The 13,362-nt window shown below is 37.2% G+C and overlaps 1 protein-coding gene across 1 annotated transcript in view; it reads left to right on the top strand.

The window, feature by feature from the left end:
- Positions 1-13,362, top strand: part of COG5 (component of oligomeric golgi complex 5) — a 182,346-nt gene that overhangs the window by 148,492 nt on the left and 20,492 nt on the right. The window contains exons 15-17 of the mRNA XM_042816184.1: positions 10,090-10,200; positions 11,534-11,596; positions 12,413-12,516. Of these exons, the coding sequence (XP_042672118.1) occupies positions 10,090-10,200; positions 11,534-11,596; positions 12,413-12,516 (278 nt within the window). The remainder of the gene's footprint in view (positions 1-10,089; positions 10,201-11,533; positions 11,597-12,412; positions 12,517-13,362) is intronic.

Here is a 13,362-nt window from a genome sequence, read left to right as displayed (position 1 = left end):
ATTTCGTTTAAATTTACTGTGAAAAAGCTGGTCATTTCTTTGAAGTATGTTTATAAACTAGTTTGTAATTATTGACGTTTAAAATAGATGACAACTTTCTGCACATCCCTCTCATCATCATAACTATTTATGATATTGTCACAGATTAATCTTTTCCTTGATTTCTTTCTTTGTGGGTTGATGCTGCATTTGATATATGGTAGTCAATATAAAATAGGCTGCAGTTTGCCTTTGGTGATGAAGTTCTGAAAACTGAATTCTGTCATGCAGTGGCTTCACAGATCTTCCTGAGAATTTCTTTCTGAGATTATAATGAAATGTGCTCTGCTCTTTGTTTATACTTTTAAAAAACAATCTCTAATTTGTTGTTGTTTCTCCTTAGTTTGTAAACCTTGTTGCAGTAAAGAGGATGAGGACAGAAAATGCTAGAAGGCCAGGTGGAATAGAGAAACAACACTTAATTCAGCTTAAACTCTGAACTGAGAAAGAGGGAGCATATTTACATGGAACTTTCATGTCGTTTGTCGAAGAAAAAGTGTCTGTCGCGTTTGATTGGGGAAATGAATATTTACATAAGCTGTTTTCAGTGAGTTATTTAGATTATAAGCAATATGAATGGCTTATTTTTTTTTCCAGAATTGAAAAGGCTAAGGTGTGTTATAAGGATCCAGAGACTATATTGGAGCATCTTGCTGCAATCGTTGACGTTGCTGAGAAATGTAGAAATGTGAGATGTGGTTTAAAAATTGAAATAATGCAAGGATAAACTAGTTGAATGGGAAGGACTGGATCTTAGTCTTTTCTTAGTAATCGTGGAGACAAGGTTTTTTTTTTTCTGAATCTCTCTGTCTATACTTAATGTTTCTCTACAAAAAGGCAGAAAGGGGCTAGACTAAAAAAGTTCTCAATTGTCTGCCTTGTCAAAAGTAAAAATATCCATAACACATTGCGAGAAAGAAAGGTGTTGATGTAGGAGGGCTATAATTCTACTTTCCTCCTGGGGAAATGGAAAGGATTAGAACCTCATTTATGGAGGAAAGCACCTGTTGGACTGACTTTACTGACATATATTCCTGAGGGAAAATGTACCTCATACCAAACAAACAAACAAACAAACAAAAAATTGTTTTGCTCATTTAATTCGTACAAAGTCTCTGAATTAAATGTGTTGTACTAACAAAATCTTATAGTTGATGTGAGCTATTTCTCTGTTTACTGCCCTCACTATAAGGTTTAGGTATCTTTACTTCCCGTTCTTCTCTCTCCCCCACTCCAGTTTGATACAGCTAAATTTAACTAACTGAATAATTCAATGAAGTAAGGGAGAACAGAGAGGAGATGGAGAGAGCAGACACTGCCTGGAATCAAATTCTTCCAGTGAAGTGAAGATACTGCTCATATGCTACAAATTTTGCACCACCTTTAATCTCCATCAAATTTCTGAGACTTGTGATGGTTCTGAGTTGAAAAGTATGATGAGTTCTGACTGGAATGGCATGTGCTAAATTTCTGATGGTCATTTTCTTAGTGTGTTTTTACAAAAATTAATCTATATCTTATATTAGGTGGTGTTACACTGAATTGTGAGTTTTCTTTTGAGGGTAAAACACTATTCAGGACATATTCTAACAGTGAGATTTGTCTGACAGTTCCAGGGAAATGTATCTAGTCCTCCTGTCTAAGTGTCGAATATTGTGAACTTTGGGAGGAAGTATGAAATGTAATGAACTCACAAGTAGTCAGGAGCAATAGGGAAATGACACTTTGGGAAAGGTTTTCTGTAAATAACAGGTCAGTTGGTGTAAGTAATGTAAAAGACTAAGTTTTCCCCATTTCTCTTTGAAATATGTGTGTTAATTGTTTTACACTAGTACCTTGAAGACACGGTGTTACTGTCATTCAAAAACTTGGAACAGTACTATCTAAATGAGAGAACATAAAAATATGAATTCAGAATTAGGCACATTAAAAGAATTCATTAATAGGTATTTAAATAGAACATGTAGGAGGCTATTATATACTAAAATAATTTCAGAAAAGATTACTATTTCACAGCAAAATAACAAAACCAAGAGATGGCAGTGGGTCTAATTTGAAAATGGTTAGAGGTCAGCTAAGGATCTCCTTTGTTTTAATGGAAAGATCAAAAGAGCTTTTTAAGGAGATTCACATTCATTAGGAAGCTACTTACAATGGCCTGAAAATATTTAGAAGTAGCTAGTTGATAAGGCACTTTAAAAAACCAAACCAAACACTTAAATTTAAAAAAAAAAAAAAAAAGAATTAAAAATCTAGAGGGGAGAGTTGCATTAAAAAATAACTTCATGAAGCATTTTCTTCATTCTCATGTTGTCTTTTGCTGGTTAGATCGTGACTCACATAACAAATGTGTGATGTTAAGTGATACTGGCTAAACTCCAGAAAAAATCATCCAAGCATAAAAGACTGGTTTTGAGAGTACTGTGTGCTTCATTTTATCTTGCTGGGAAGGAGGCTAGAAGACTTCTTTAAATCTACTGTGCAGTTTTGTTGACAGGTAGAAGAAGAGCAAGACTGCACAGTCCTTACTGCATTTTGTTGTACTGTGCTCTAAATCATCTCCTGCCAAGTTAATTCTGTTATTTGGCAATTGATTGGCAATAGTTCAAAGAATGTTAACATTGTAATGTATTTTGTATTTTATAGTTATGGAGCAACTCTAATTAGAGTTTGACAGCGTTAAGCTCCTTTGTAAATTTCCACAGCATAGAAGTATTAGAATCCCAGCTAATGTGTGGACTAGATACAAAAAATGGCAAATGGCAATTAAATAAATTGATTATGCTTTCTATGTATAGATGAATCCTATGATGTTGAACCTCCTGATTTTCTGTGTCTTGCAGATAGATAGATGCTTTTCTCATCTGGAAGTACATTCTTCGTAGTCCACTTTGTTAGGACCAACAACTATTGCGATAACATGAAATGTGATTAATCATTCAGTCATTATTCTGGCAAGCATGGAAAATTTAGTAAACTGTTACAGTCAGAGATATCAGGACCAACACATTGTCTCTGAAATCTCTGGAGACTTGGGTTTGGCAGTTGGGTAAACTGGAGTCTTGAAAAAATGTCAAGTGCAAGGAGCAGGATTTTCAGTTGGCAAATGATTGCAAGTGCTTTCGGTTTTTCAATTTGTTGAGATTCCTTCAACAAACTGGTTTTAGGTGAGTAAGTGCCAGCAGCTTTTGGAAAGTGAGGTTGTTTAAAGGATCTCATTTTTGAAGGACCACTTTTGATGATTTTGTTCATTGCCTTTGTCTCTTGTGATTCAAAACATAGAGATAAACCCTGTCATTTCTGTCACAGAAAGGCCATTTGCTGCTTTCCTTCAACTTTTTCTGGTTTTTAGAATATTAAAAAAGAAGGGGGAAAAATATATCCCTTAGGAAAAATATATCCCTTAGGGAACAACTTGATGGTTACTGTTGTTCTAGCATGTTTAGTGTGAGCATGACTATGGGTCATTTTTCTTTGATAAAGGACTTAACTGTCCCTCTCATGTTAGTTTCACGTGTTTCTTCCCAAAATGGTTGTTGTGGAAGATTTTGAATGCCTTTGCTGAAGAGCTTCTTTCCTATATTCCTCAAATGTAAAATTTCCATATTTCTGGAAAAAAAAAAAAAGAAAAAAAAAAAGAAAAAAAAAAAGAAAAAAGAAATGCTAAAAGCTACAAAAATGTCCTGAGGGTGCAACAGAAATGTTTTATGCTTATTTGACGTTTTTGCCTGAACTCACAGGTGATTTCCTCCCTTCATGTCTTGAAATATTCCATCTTCAAAAAACTAGAAGTCATTTCAAGAACTTAAGTTCTTATTTATGATTTATTATTAATTTTTAATTGGTTATTTTTAAAGCAGGGCATTCATTTTAATTTATCCTCATTTATCAAGGACCTCACATTCCCTCAATTCATTTGTATCTCACGCTTCCAACCTCTAAATTATGTCTCTAATTTTTTTGCAAATTGTTCTCTATGTACTAATACATCAGCTGGCATCACTAGTGGAGTTCAGATCATTATGTATTTTGCTGTTAAACAGTGTCACATTTTTACAGAAAAAAAACCCCAGCAAACTGATTCTGGTAATCTTTCGTTTTTCTTAGGTGGAAAGAGATTGTAAAAGGCTCCTTTAGCCATGTGGGGAACATTGAACTAAATAGTAAATCATCCCAATTATTTGTAACTTATGGGAGGAATCCCAGGGCCAAGCCCTGTTGACTCAGAGACTCTGAAAATGGATTCTGTGTTTTATAATAAGTTGTTGTGATCAGGCAGGAGGCCAAGTAACAGATGGATTGATTGCTTTCTGCCAGAGGTATGGCCACATCAGCTGCCTCTATTAGGAATGTATTTATTGTTGAAAATGTCAGCTTGACAATTGGAGTTCAATTTGTGCTATCAAAACATATTAGTCTCGTGATCCTAGAGTTGGATCAAATGCATTGTTGAGGGGCTCTACTTTAGTCTTATTTTGATTTAAGATCTTCTCAGCACTCCTAAATTACAGTGTTGTTTCCTGCTCTTAAAGAGTGGGTTTGCTGAGGCTGTTTTAGAACAGAAAAATGAAATAAATGATGTTTTCTAAAACTGTCGTGAAGGATGTGCACAAGATCACAGTTACTTCTGGTGTAATACTGAGCTTTTTCACAAAATGTGTTATCTCTGAAGGGAATGGTAGCAGAGCAAATCAGCAAATCAACATGTCTTCAAAGCTGCCACCTGTTTCAAAAAGGGAGGTTAGGCACCTCCAATCAAAAACAAACATTACAGGAAAAATGCATCAATATGTTGGAACATTCCTACAAAAATACCCACCTCAGTCAGCATTTTTTTATCACCCAAAAGAGAATTGATAGTTTTACTTTTGTTTTCACCTGAATTCTACATTCACTGCTTTATTGGATGCCTGATCTGGTGGGTGCCAACCCAGCTCATGGCAAGGTGTTGGGACTGGGTGAGTTTTATGGTCCTCCCAACCTAAACCATTCTGTGTTTCTGTGATTTGTGGTGAAAACAAGAATTTACCCCAAAGAAATCATAGCACATGTCTTAATGTGAAATCAAATCCATGCTGTCAAATCAAGTATCTCTTCCTAGACAGTACACGTGCATCTGTTGCTGTTGCTCTAGATTCCCACCTGCAATCTGGAGGCGGGAGGATCGTGGTAGGGTTCATATTAGTGAAGGATGCAAACTAAAATAAAATGCTTCATGTGATTCTGAATTAGATCAGACCACAGTGCCAAGTTATGGCTTAGTTCTCTGCCATGTGAGGCTGAAGCAAATCAGATGGCCTTCAGCTGGCTTGTTCCTCCTTGTGACAAATTTTTTGGGTATCAGCTGTCTGCAAGTGTCATTTTGGGTTCAGTAAACTACTCAATAAATGTGTCAGCTATTTCATTTGTATATTGCTGAACCTGAGCAGACCTTGCACTACTGAGCTTTATTTCCGTTAGAAACCCTATTAAAAATAAAGTGCCAGAGGAAAACAAAACAGAGGCAGAAGCTCAGCTGAGACACAGCCTGACAGTTGGGTCTGGGCAAGCATTTCCTTAGAGCTGCAGTTGACTTCAGCAGGAACTTCCATGTGCTGCCTATCTCAGTTCTTCAGCACCCACAAAAAAGAATGTGTTCAGATGCAATATTAGCATATATACCATGTTACCAGACATTTTTTTCATGCAGAGCTGTGTACAACTTCTACAACACCACTGTCAGAAGGGTTTTATGGCGAGCTGAGTTTATAAAAGTTGCCCATAACAGGAAGCAAACTTAGTTCACTTTATTTCTAGTTCTGTATTTCAGTTTCCCGAGTTTCATTTCTAAGTTCACTAAGAAAGAACACCGTAGTCAGTCACCAAGAAAACAGTAGGGAAGATTCACCTCCTGTAACTTAGTTGCCTATGATGAAGACACAAACATTGAAACCAGATCTGGATTCCCTTAATAGTCAATGGTGAGGGGAAGCCCACTGTATTTTAAACTTACATGTTAGGATGAAATTGACAGTGCCCTAGAAGAATCTGTTTTATGCCGTTAGTTTCAAAGGGATCTATGAATGACCATTTTGGCTGTAGATAGATAAAATCAGCTGAGAAGACTCTTCACTCATATCTCAAGATAGACAAAGCTTTTTATTGATTTATAACTTAGAATATAAAGTATAAATTATCCTTTAGTTATGGTGTAGTTTTTTCTGCAAGCATTTTCAGATTCAGGTCTTTATTTTGTGCACTTTAAAGGACTTTTAGGTAGAAGTACTCTTAGGCCTATCCTTAAGTGTTTTTCCAAATGTTAATCCATAAGCTTTAAGTAATGAAGTGCTGTGTGTCTGTGCTGTAGGACATGAGCGGGTACTGAACACGGAACTCCACTCCCTCATTCAGTCTGGTACTGAGTTTATGGCTTCCACCATCAGGTTTGAGTCCTTCCTCTGCACAAATGGTTTATGCCTTTCTCTTGCAACATACCTTGATGAGGTCCTTCCAACTAATTTCTCTAAAATATAGCCACATCTGTCTCTCATGAAAAATCACCCAAATTGCTGCTCCTCAGATTATGTTGAATTGGATTTTTAAAAGAAAGTTTTCTAACCTCCTTTTTCCAGCTGCTACACTGAGCAAATTCCAACTTCCTGCCTTAGAGAATGTCAAAAGGACAATGCCTCCAGTGTTTCATCCTCATTTTAGTCTAGCAGTTATCCTTTGAGGTTTCTTGAAATGCCCAGCAGAACAGCAGTTCATTTTCATGTTCTTGAGTGTGCCACGAGACACAGCCCTTGTGATGCATGGAGCAAAAGCCCTTGCTATATTAGCTTGTGGAGACCTCTCTCTCTCTCACTAGTACCTAATATTGCCACTGTGCTGGTATTTCATGCTAGCAAAGGGAGCCAATACTGACGTGTTACCTATCCTAGAATTGCCACTTGCTGGGGTATGGAGCACCTGTGCTTTGCTAATGCCCACAAAATCGTTGTAAACACATTTAAAAGTGAAAGTGAAATGAGTTCACTCAACTGAAGTGAAAATAAGAAATCTATTGCTATGTTTAAAGATAGACACGGAAAAGTGGAACTCTTACAGTCCTTGTTGCAACTCATTTAGGTCTGGCCTCTGCATAGTTCCTTTCAGTTTGTTTTCAGCTAGCAGAGTCAAGCCAGCCTGACTCCCAAGGCAATTGATCCCTGGAGATGGGATCTGATCTCCCAACCCAACACTGTTTTTTAGCTCTTGCTTTCCCCAAATAAATTCTGACTTGGGATGAAGTCACCTCTTCTGTCTCCCAATTCCTATTTAGCATAAATTCACCCTTCTGGCATTCTACAGTTTTGGATAAATATAAGTGATTAAAAGGAAACAAATGCTGACTCCACTGCTCTCTTCAAAAGGAATTGTGTCTTACAGCAAAGTGGTTGTGGCTTAGTCACACTTATTTGACTTAACCTATTTACACAGTGCAATCCCCAGCAGACAGATAACAGAGGAAGAGTTGCATTACCACTGTGCTAAAGTGCATAAGCTACATGCAGCACAGCACTCCAAGAGTTCTTGCTGTATAAATGAGAATGATGAGTCTAATTCATTGTTAAAACTGAGTATGATGAAACAGAAAGCGAGGGTGATTTGTGTCTAAGATAAAAGGGCCATAAGCACACTTTGTTGGGACTGAGGAGACACAATGATACTATTTTCCTACCTGGATACACTGAATAGTGATCAAATACCTGAAATCCAAGTATATGTCATTGGTGAAGCGTATATACATGCACTGTTGGGTAGACCTCAAGACAGAACCTTTTTAAGGCAAGACCGTAGAAATCATTGGGGTTACAGCAAGAGAAGGGAGGGGCCACGTGAAATTCTGCTGTGGCTGTGGCTGGAAGGATGGCATACCTTGTGGAAGCCAGCGAGTCCAGGCTGCCCAGTTCCTACTGCTGCTTCCCAGAGTTGTGCTTTCCCGACCAGTGATTTTATTTTGAAATACACAGGGGAGCAACACATCTTGCTGTCAAAGTTTAAACTGATTAATTTGAAGAGAATTTAAATTGTAAATAATTTCAGAAGGATTGGATGCTTCTAAGGCTTTTTTTGATTTTGCCTGTAAATCTGTTGTGCTCCAGTCCTGTATGCAAGAATTCCTTGTTCTGCAGAAGGCTTGTGTTTGTACTTGTTACCATTTTTATTTACCATTTGAGCCTTTTTTTTTACCAGCAGAAGTTACATAGTTTAAGGATTTCATAATGAGTTAAAAAAAAAACTTACGAGACCTTTGCAATAGACTCCAAGGAACTGAAATTGAGGTGTCTAGAATGTGAAATTCCACTGTCCTAATAGAGTCTTTTATGTGTAATAGCTGTAAATGTGCAAAATAACAGCTGAGTTGAATAGTCTGTACGGTGCTTCAAAAAAGTGTGAGAAAAGCTCAGTGTGCCGTGTGAGGTGGCCAGCTGCATGGACAGGGTGTTGTGTTTCTCTGCACAGCTGTTTTGCTATTAATTTAGGAAGCTGTGAGTGTGAGAAGCAGAATTCTTAAAACCAGTCAGGTCTGTCAAATTGAAATAGTAGGAGGCAAACAGAATTGTACATGGCTTACATGGCTGATCTCATCAGGAAGGCAGGGAGCTGCTGAAATGATTTATTTATCAGCTAGTCGAAAGATGCGTTCTGATGTCAAACAATCAGAGATGTGTTAGAAAAGACTTCTGCCTCTGCAAAGGCCTCAGAAACCTGTTTATGCTTAAATAAATCCTAAATTTGAAGAAATTTGAATGAACTGATACTGTCACTCTAATGTTGTGAATAAATCTGTGTTCATGTGTGCTTGTGAGAACTTGTCTAAAACTTCTATTATTAGCAGTGCTGGCAAACAGTAGATAACTTTATTTGCATGATGGCTGAGTTTATGCTGAATGAAAGGTATGGGATGTACAGGAATAGGCTTTCTCTAGCAAAAATTTGTTTTGCATACCTTGAAAATCTTCAGGCAGTGTTTGTTCCTCTTCTTGAACAAATTTTATTACCACGCATTTGGTATTTCAGAGCTTTCTGTACAACCTGCAACTGGTAAAGATGCACATCATGAAAGTTTCTTGATGACTTGTTTAAGAAGTCAAGTATATTTTTACTGAGAGACTTCTGCATGTAGGCATCTTCAGGAGTTTCCTGGAGGATAACTTTGTATCCTGAAATATGGATACCTGGTGAGATAGCTATATCCCAGTAAAGCTTTCTTTGAATAGCTATTCTTGCTGTAATATTGAGATATGCTTCTAAAATTCACATGCATTTTGTTGATCTTTGTATTCCATTGGCTTTCTATGCACAAGAAAATTTCTGGTTGTTTCCCAATTACGATTTGTTTTACTTGCAATTATAAATATACACTGCAGGATCCTTGCAGAACTGTTCTGGATTTAATTGCTGTTTATGTGTCATCCTGGAAGTTTGATTTCTGTGGTAGTAATGAAAAGCACACAGTAGTGTTTAAAAGTGAAGCTTTAGTTTTCTCACTTTTGCTGAAGGATTTGTGAGTAAAACTTTTGAAGGACAAGAGTAGCAGTCCTTGCATTTCTATTTTCCTGCTCACTTATGTAGTACAAATCATTAATATGTACAAAGCTGTAAGCCACCTTTTAGAAGAAGAACCGGTCTTAGGGAAATGCTCGAATAGTTGACAAAATCAAGATGTGAAAGCTCATATACTGTTTGCAGTTGTGCTGCTGCTGGCATATGTCACATCCTTGGACAGGTGATTCAAATTCTTGGATTATAAAGTTAAGATGTGCAGGGAGTGGGTATCTGCAGGGGTCTGAGTGCTGTGGTTTTGGAAGCTGAGACAACTGTCTTTCTTGGTTTGTTTCTCTTGTCTTGTTCGTGTTATACGAAGATGGAAATCAAATGAATTGAGGTGAGTTCAATGGAAGAACATTGAGACTGAGGAATGAACTATGGTTTTCTTCCACAATATAGTTTGGTTAACTGAAAGTTAGAGGGGATGCACGAGTTAAAGAGTTGATGGTGTTCTAACCGTTTCTGCAATCACTGCAGCTGTCTACTCAAGGAGATGCCAGCCAGGTGATTGGACCTCTCACAGAGGGACAGAGAAGGAACGTGGCTGTAGTTAATTCACTACACAAACTACACCAAGCAGTTCTGAAGGTAGGCTTCCTGGGATATTCCTGTCTTTCTATAATACAAATTTCTTTGCTGTGTTGTATGTATATCACCCCACTTGCTGGTGAGAACTCTAACAAATATTGACAGATTTGGGGTTGATAACTGCATCTTGTACATTTGTACAGCTTTTCAAGACTTGGTTGGCCCTTTTAAGCACTGCTATGTGATAAATTGTCAATATTAAAAGAGAAAGGAAAGATGTCTTTGTAGAGAGTAAGCACATCTCACAGCCATTGTTTTTTTCTTATCACAAAATTCTGTTTTTCTGCTGGTAAGCCTGATAGCCCTTGCCTGCATCTGTCTCTGCCTGAGCTTATCTTTCTGAGGAGACCTTCCCTGCTTTCCCACACTTGTGGCCAAATAGAAAAGAAGAAGAAAAAGGCAAAATCAAGAAAAGCAGCACCTCACATGCATCTCTGTGCATTGCTGCTGTGACCCAAATCTGGCCTGGAAATGTTTTTTGTATTCAGCTCAGTTATGAACAATTACAGTTTACTGACTCAGTAATGTCAGTGGTTACACAGCCTCTGTAAATTAATACAAACAGATATAATGGTACTTCTAGTTAATCATGTTTAAATCCTAGCCTGATCAGAAACAGAATCATGAGTACTCCTGACTGTGGATATGTTTCAAAAATGTTTAAAAAGGCCAAAAAGCTTATAAAATTTGCTTGGATTTTGCAAGCAGATGGTAGATTAACTTTTAAGTCTGCTTTCTCTGATGTATTTAGTAATAAACCTCATGTGCCTTAGTGTTGGAGGGAGTTTGATATGATTCAGTCTGAGTTCAGTACTTATGTGGCTTAAAAATACTACTACATAGATGTTCATAACTGTAAGGAAATTGGTTGTATATTCCTCAGGTCATTCCTTGACTTTCAATTTGAATTTTACTGTAGCTGCACATAATCAGCTATTCAACATGTAGTATTACATACAAATTACAGTACTGAGAAAGAACATAACCTTTCTTTCAAATGTTTGCTGTAGAGCTGCTTGTACAGTTCTCTGTAAATTCTGTACTTCGCAGCAGGAGAATACACCACTTAATTTTATTCTGGTACTTTTAATCCTTCAGCTGTATTTCAGTTGAAGTAGCAGTAGCAACAGAGTCCATAGGAAATTTGAGAGTGAGGAACCAATATTGGTGCACTGAAAATTCTGTCTGTGTAAAACATTTTTGATATTACGTATAATGCACACGTTGCGAAAAATAACTCAGTATGTTTCAATATGAAGTTAAGTGTTGTGGCTTCTAACCATTGTGAATGTTTATTAACATTTATTATTAACAATTACTTCAACCTTTGTAGGTTGTTACCAATCAGAACTCATTCCCAGCAGCTGCTGAGGAAGCAATCACAACTGCCTTGAAGGTAATTGAACACCCAAGATTGAATGCACTGGGGAGGGGGCTGAGGTTTGCTTTGTTTGTTACTTGTAAAATGGTGGCTTTTTTTTCCCAAGTATTCCGTAGTGTTGGTATATGCTAGCCAAAGATACACAAATATTCTGTAATTTATATTTTGCCCTATCTGCAGCTATGTAAGTGTTGCATGTGCTAAGTCACAGCTTGAATAGCATTTAAGAATATTCTCATAATGGATGGAACCCAGATGTCATCTGACTGAAAATAAATGCCTTTCTCTGCAGCATTCACACAGCAGTAACTGAATCCTTTATCGCTACCCCTGACACGCAGCCATGCAGGCACATAAAATTATGATCTTTATGCTATCTGGTGCTTTTCTGAAGGGCAGTGTAGATGGGCATGCAGCCCTCCGGGTGCTGTGGGTGACAGCTATCCACATCTATCCTGCTGTGCACTAATCTAGGAGCGGGTGTGTGCAGAGGAATGAAGGGCAGCTTGCCTGTCTTGGGGGAATGAGCAGCTGAACCAGGTGTGTATGCCAAAATGTGTGTCTACAAACCAGGAATGCCAGATCACTCTGCATCTTTTTGTTGCAATGCTTTATATACATAGAAGTAGTAAACAGCCTTCTTTATGTACCACACTGGTAAGATCAGTGAAAGATAAATGCTGTCTTAGGCTTTTGTCCTCCTATTTAGCGATTTCTAATACACAAAAAAGCACAGTTGGAACGAACTGTTTGTCAAGGTATTTTGAGGTGTTAAAATGCAAATGCTTGTAGTTTCTGTTCCTTACTCCTCCTTTCTCTTATCCATTTTAGGCAGTCCATGATCTAATGGGTAGTGCTGTTCAACCATTACTGAACTCTGTAGGAGATTCAGTAGAAGCTATTATCATCACAATGCACCAGGAAGATTTTTCTGGGTAAATACCAGTATTTTTAAAATTTACTATTGCCTTAGTAAGACATCCTGTCTATGCATAATAAATTGTTACTGCCATATGCATAATAAATTGTTATTGCTACAGCATCCTTGGAGCAAGAGCCCGTGTTTATTAGGGGGAAGGTAGGTGATGTATTATGGTCAATTAACACAGCTATCTATTGAAACAAATTAATGGGGCAGCATATGTATTCTTCATTTTTTTTTCCCCCATATCTGTTGAGTAAAATTCATTTTAAAATGAAAGGAAAACCAAGCAGGGGCCCTTTTTGTCCTTAAAAAAACTCTCTTCTGCTTGAAAAGATTCTCTGCTTTTTTTTTTTCTTGCTTTTTTTTTTCTTTTGCCTTTTTTTTTCTGGATAGTTCCCAGAAATGTCAGTACCCTTATTTCTTAAAATAAAGCATAAAACCTCTAATCCAAAATTACATACAAAAAATTCTTAACATATTACAAAATGTGAAATGTTTCAAAAAATCTTTCTTATTGAAAGCTCAGGTTTAGCGTGTACATTTTTGTGAAGTTTCAGACACCATTTCAAGTACTCTTTACCTGCAAGTATCTCGAGTCTTAACTATACTTGAGACTTGCTTTTGAGCACTGTTTTGGTTGTTATGTCTGTTCTGATGTGTCTTACATCATCATGAGATGTCCTGCGGATGCAGAAGATTTGGCCAATAAGCATCACTCCTTTGTATTCTGTCTGTGAAATTCACTGGAAAAAAAAAAGTATTTTTAGAGCTGCTTTTGTTTTCCTTTTGGCTTTTTTAACAAAAGCAAAATCTATCAATATTTTACCCTCTCTATCTTTCTTTTGCTGCCTCTAGT

This window comes from Centrocercus urophasianus, unplaced genomic scaffold, assembly GCF_019232065.1.
Source record: "Centrocercus urophasianus isolate 14NV4802_14NV808 unplaced genomic scaffold, USGS_Curo_1.0 seq_15, whole genome shotgun sequence".
Classification (NCBI taxonomy): Eukaryota; Metazoa; Chordata; class Aves; order Galliformes; family Phasianidae; genus Centrocercus; species Centrocercus urophasianus.
Note: the sequence above shows the minus strand (reverse complement) of the source record. Positions and strands in the feature narration are given on the sequence as shown.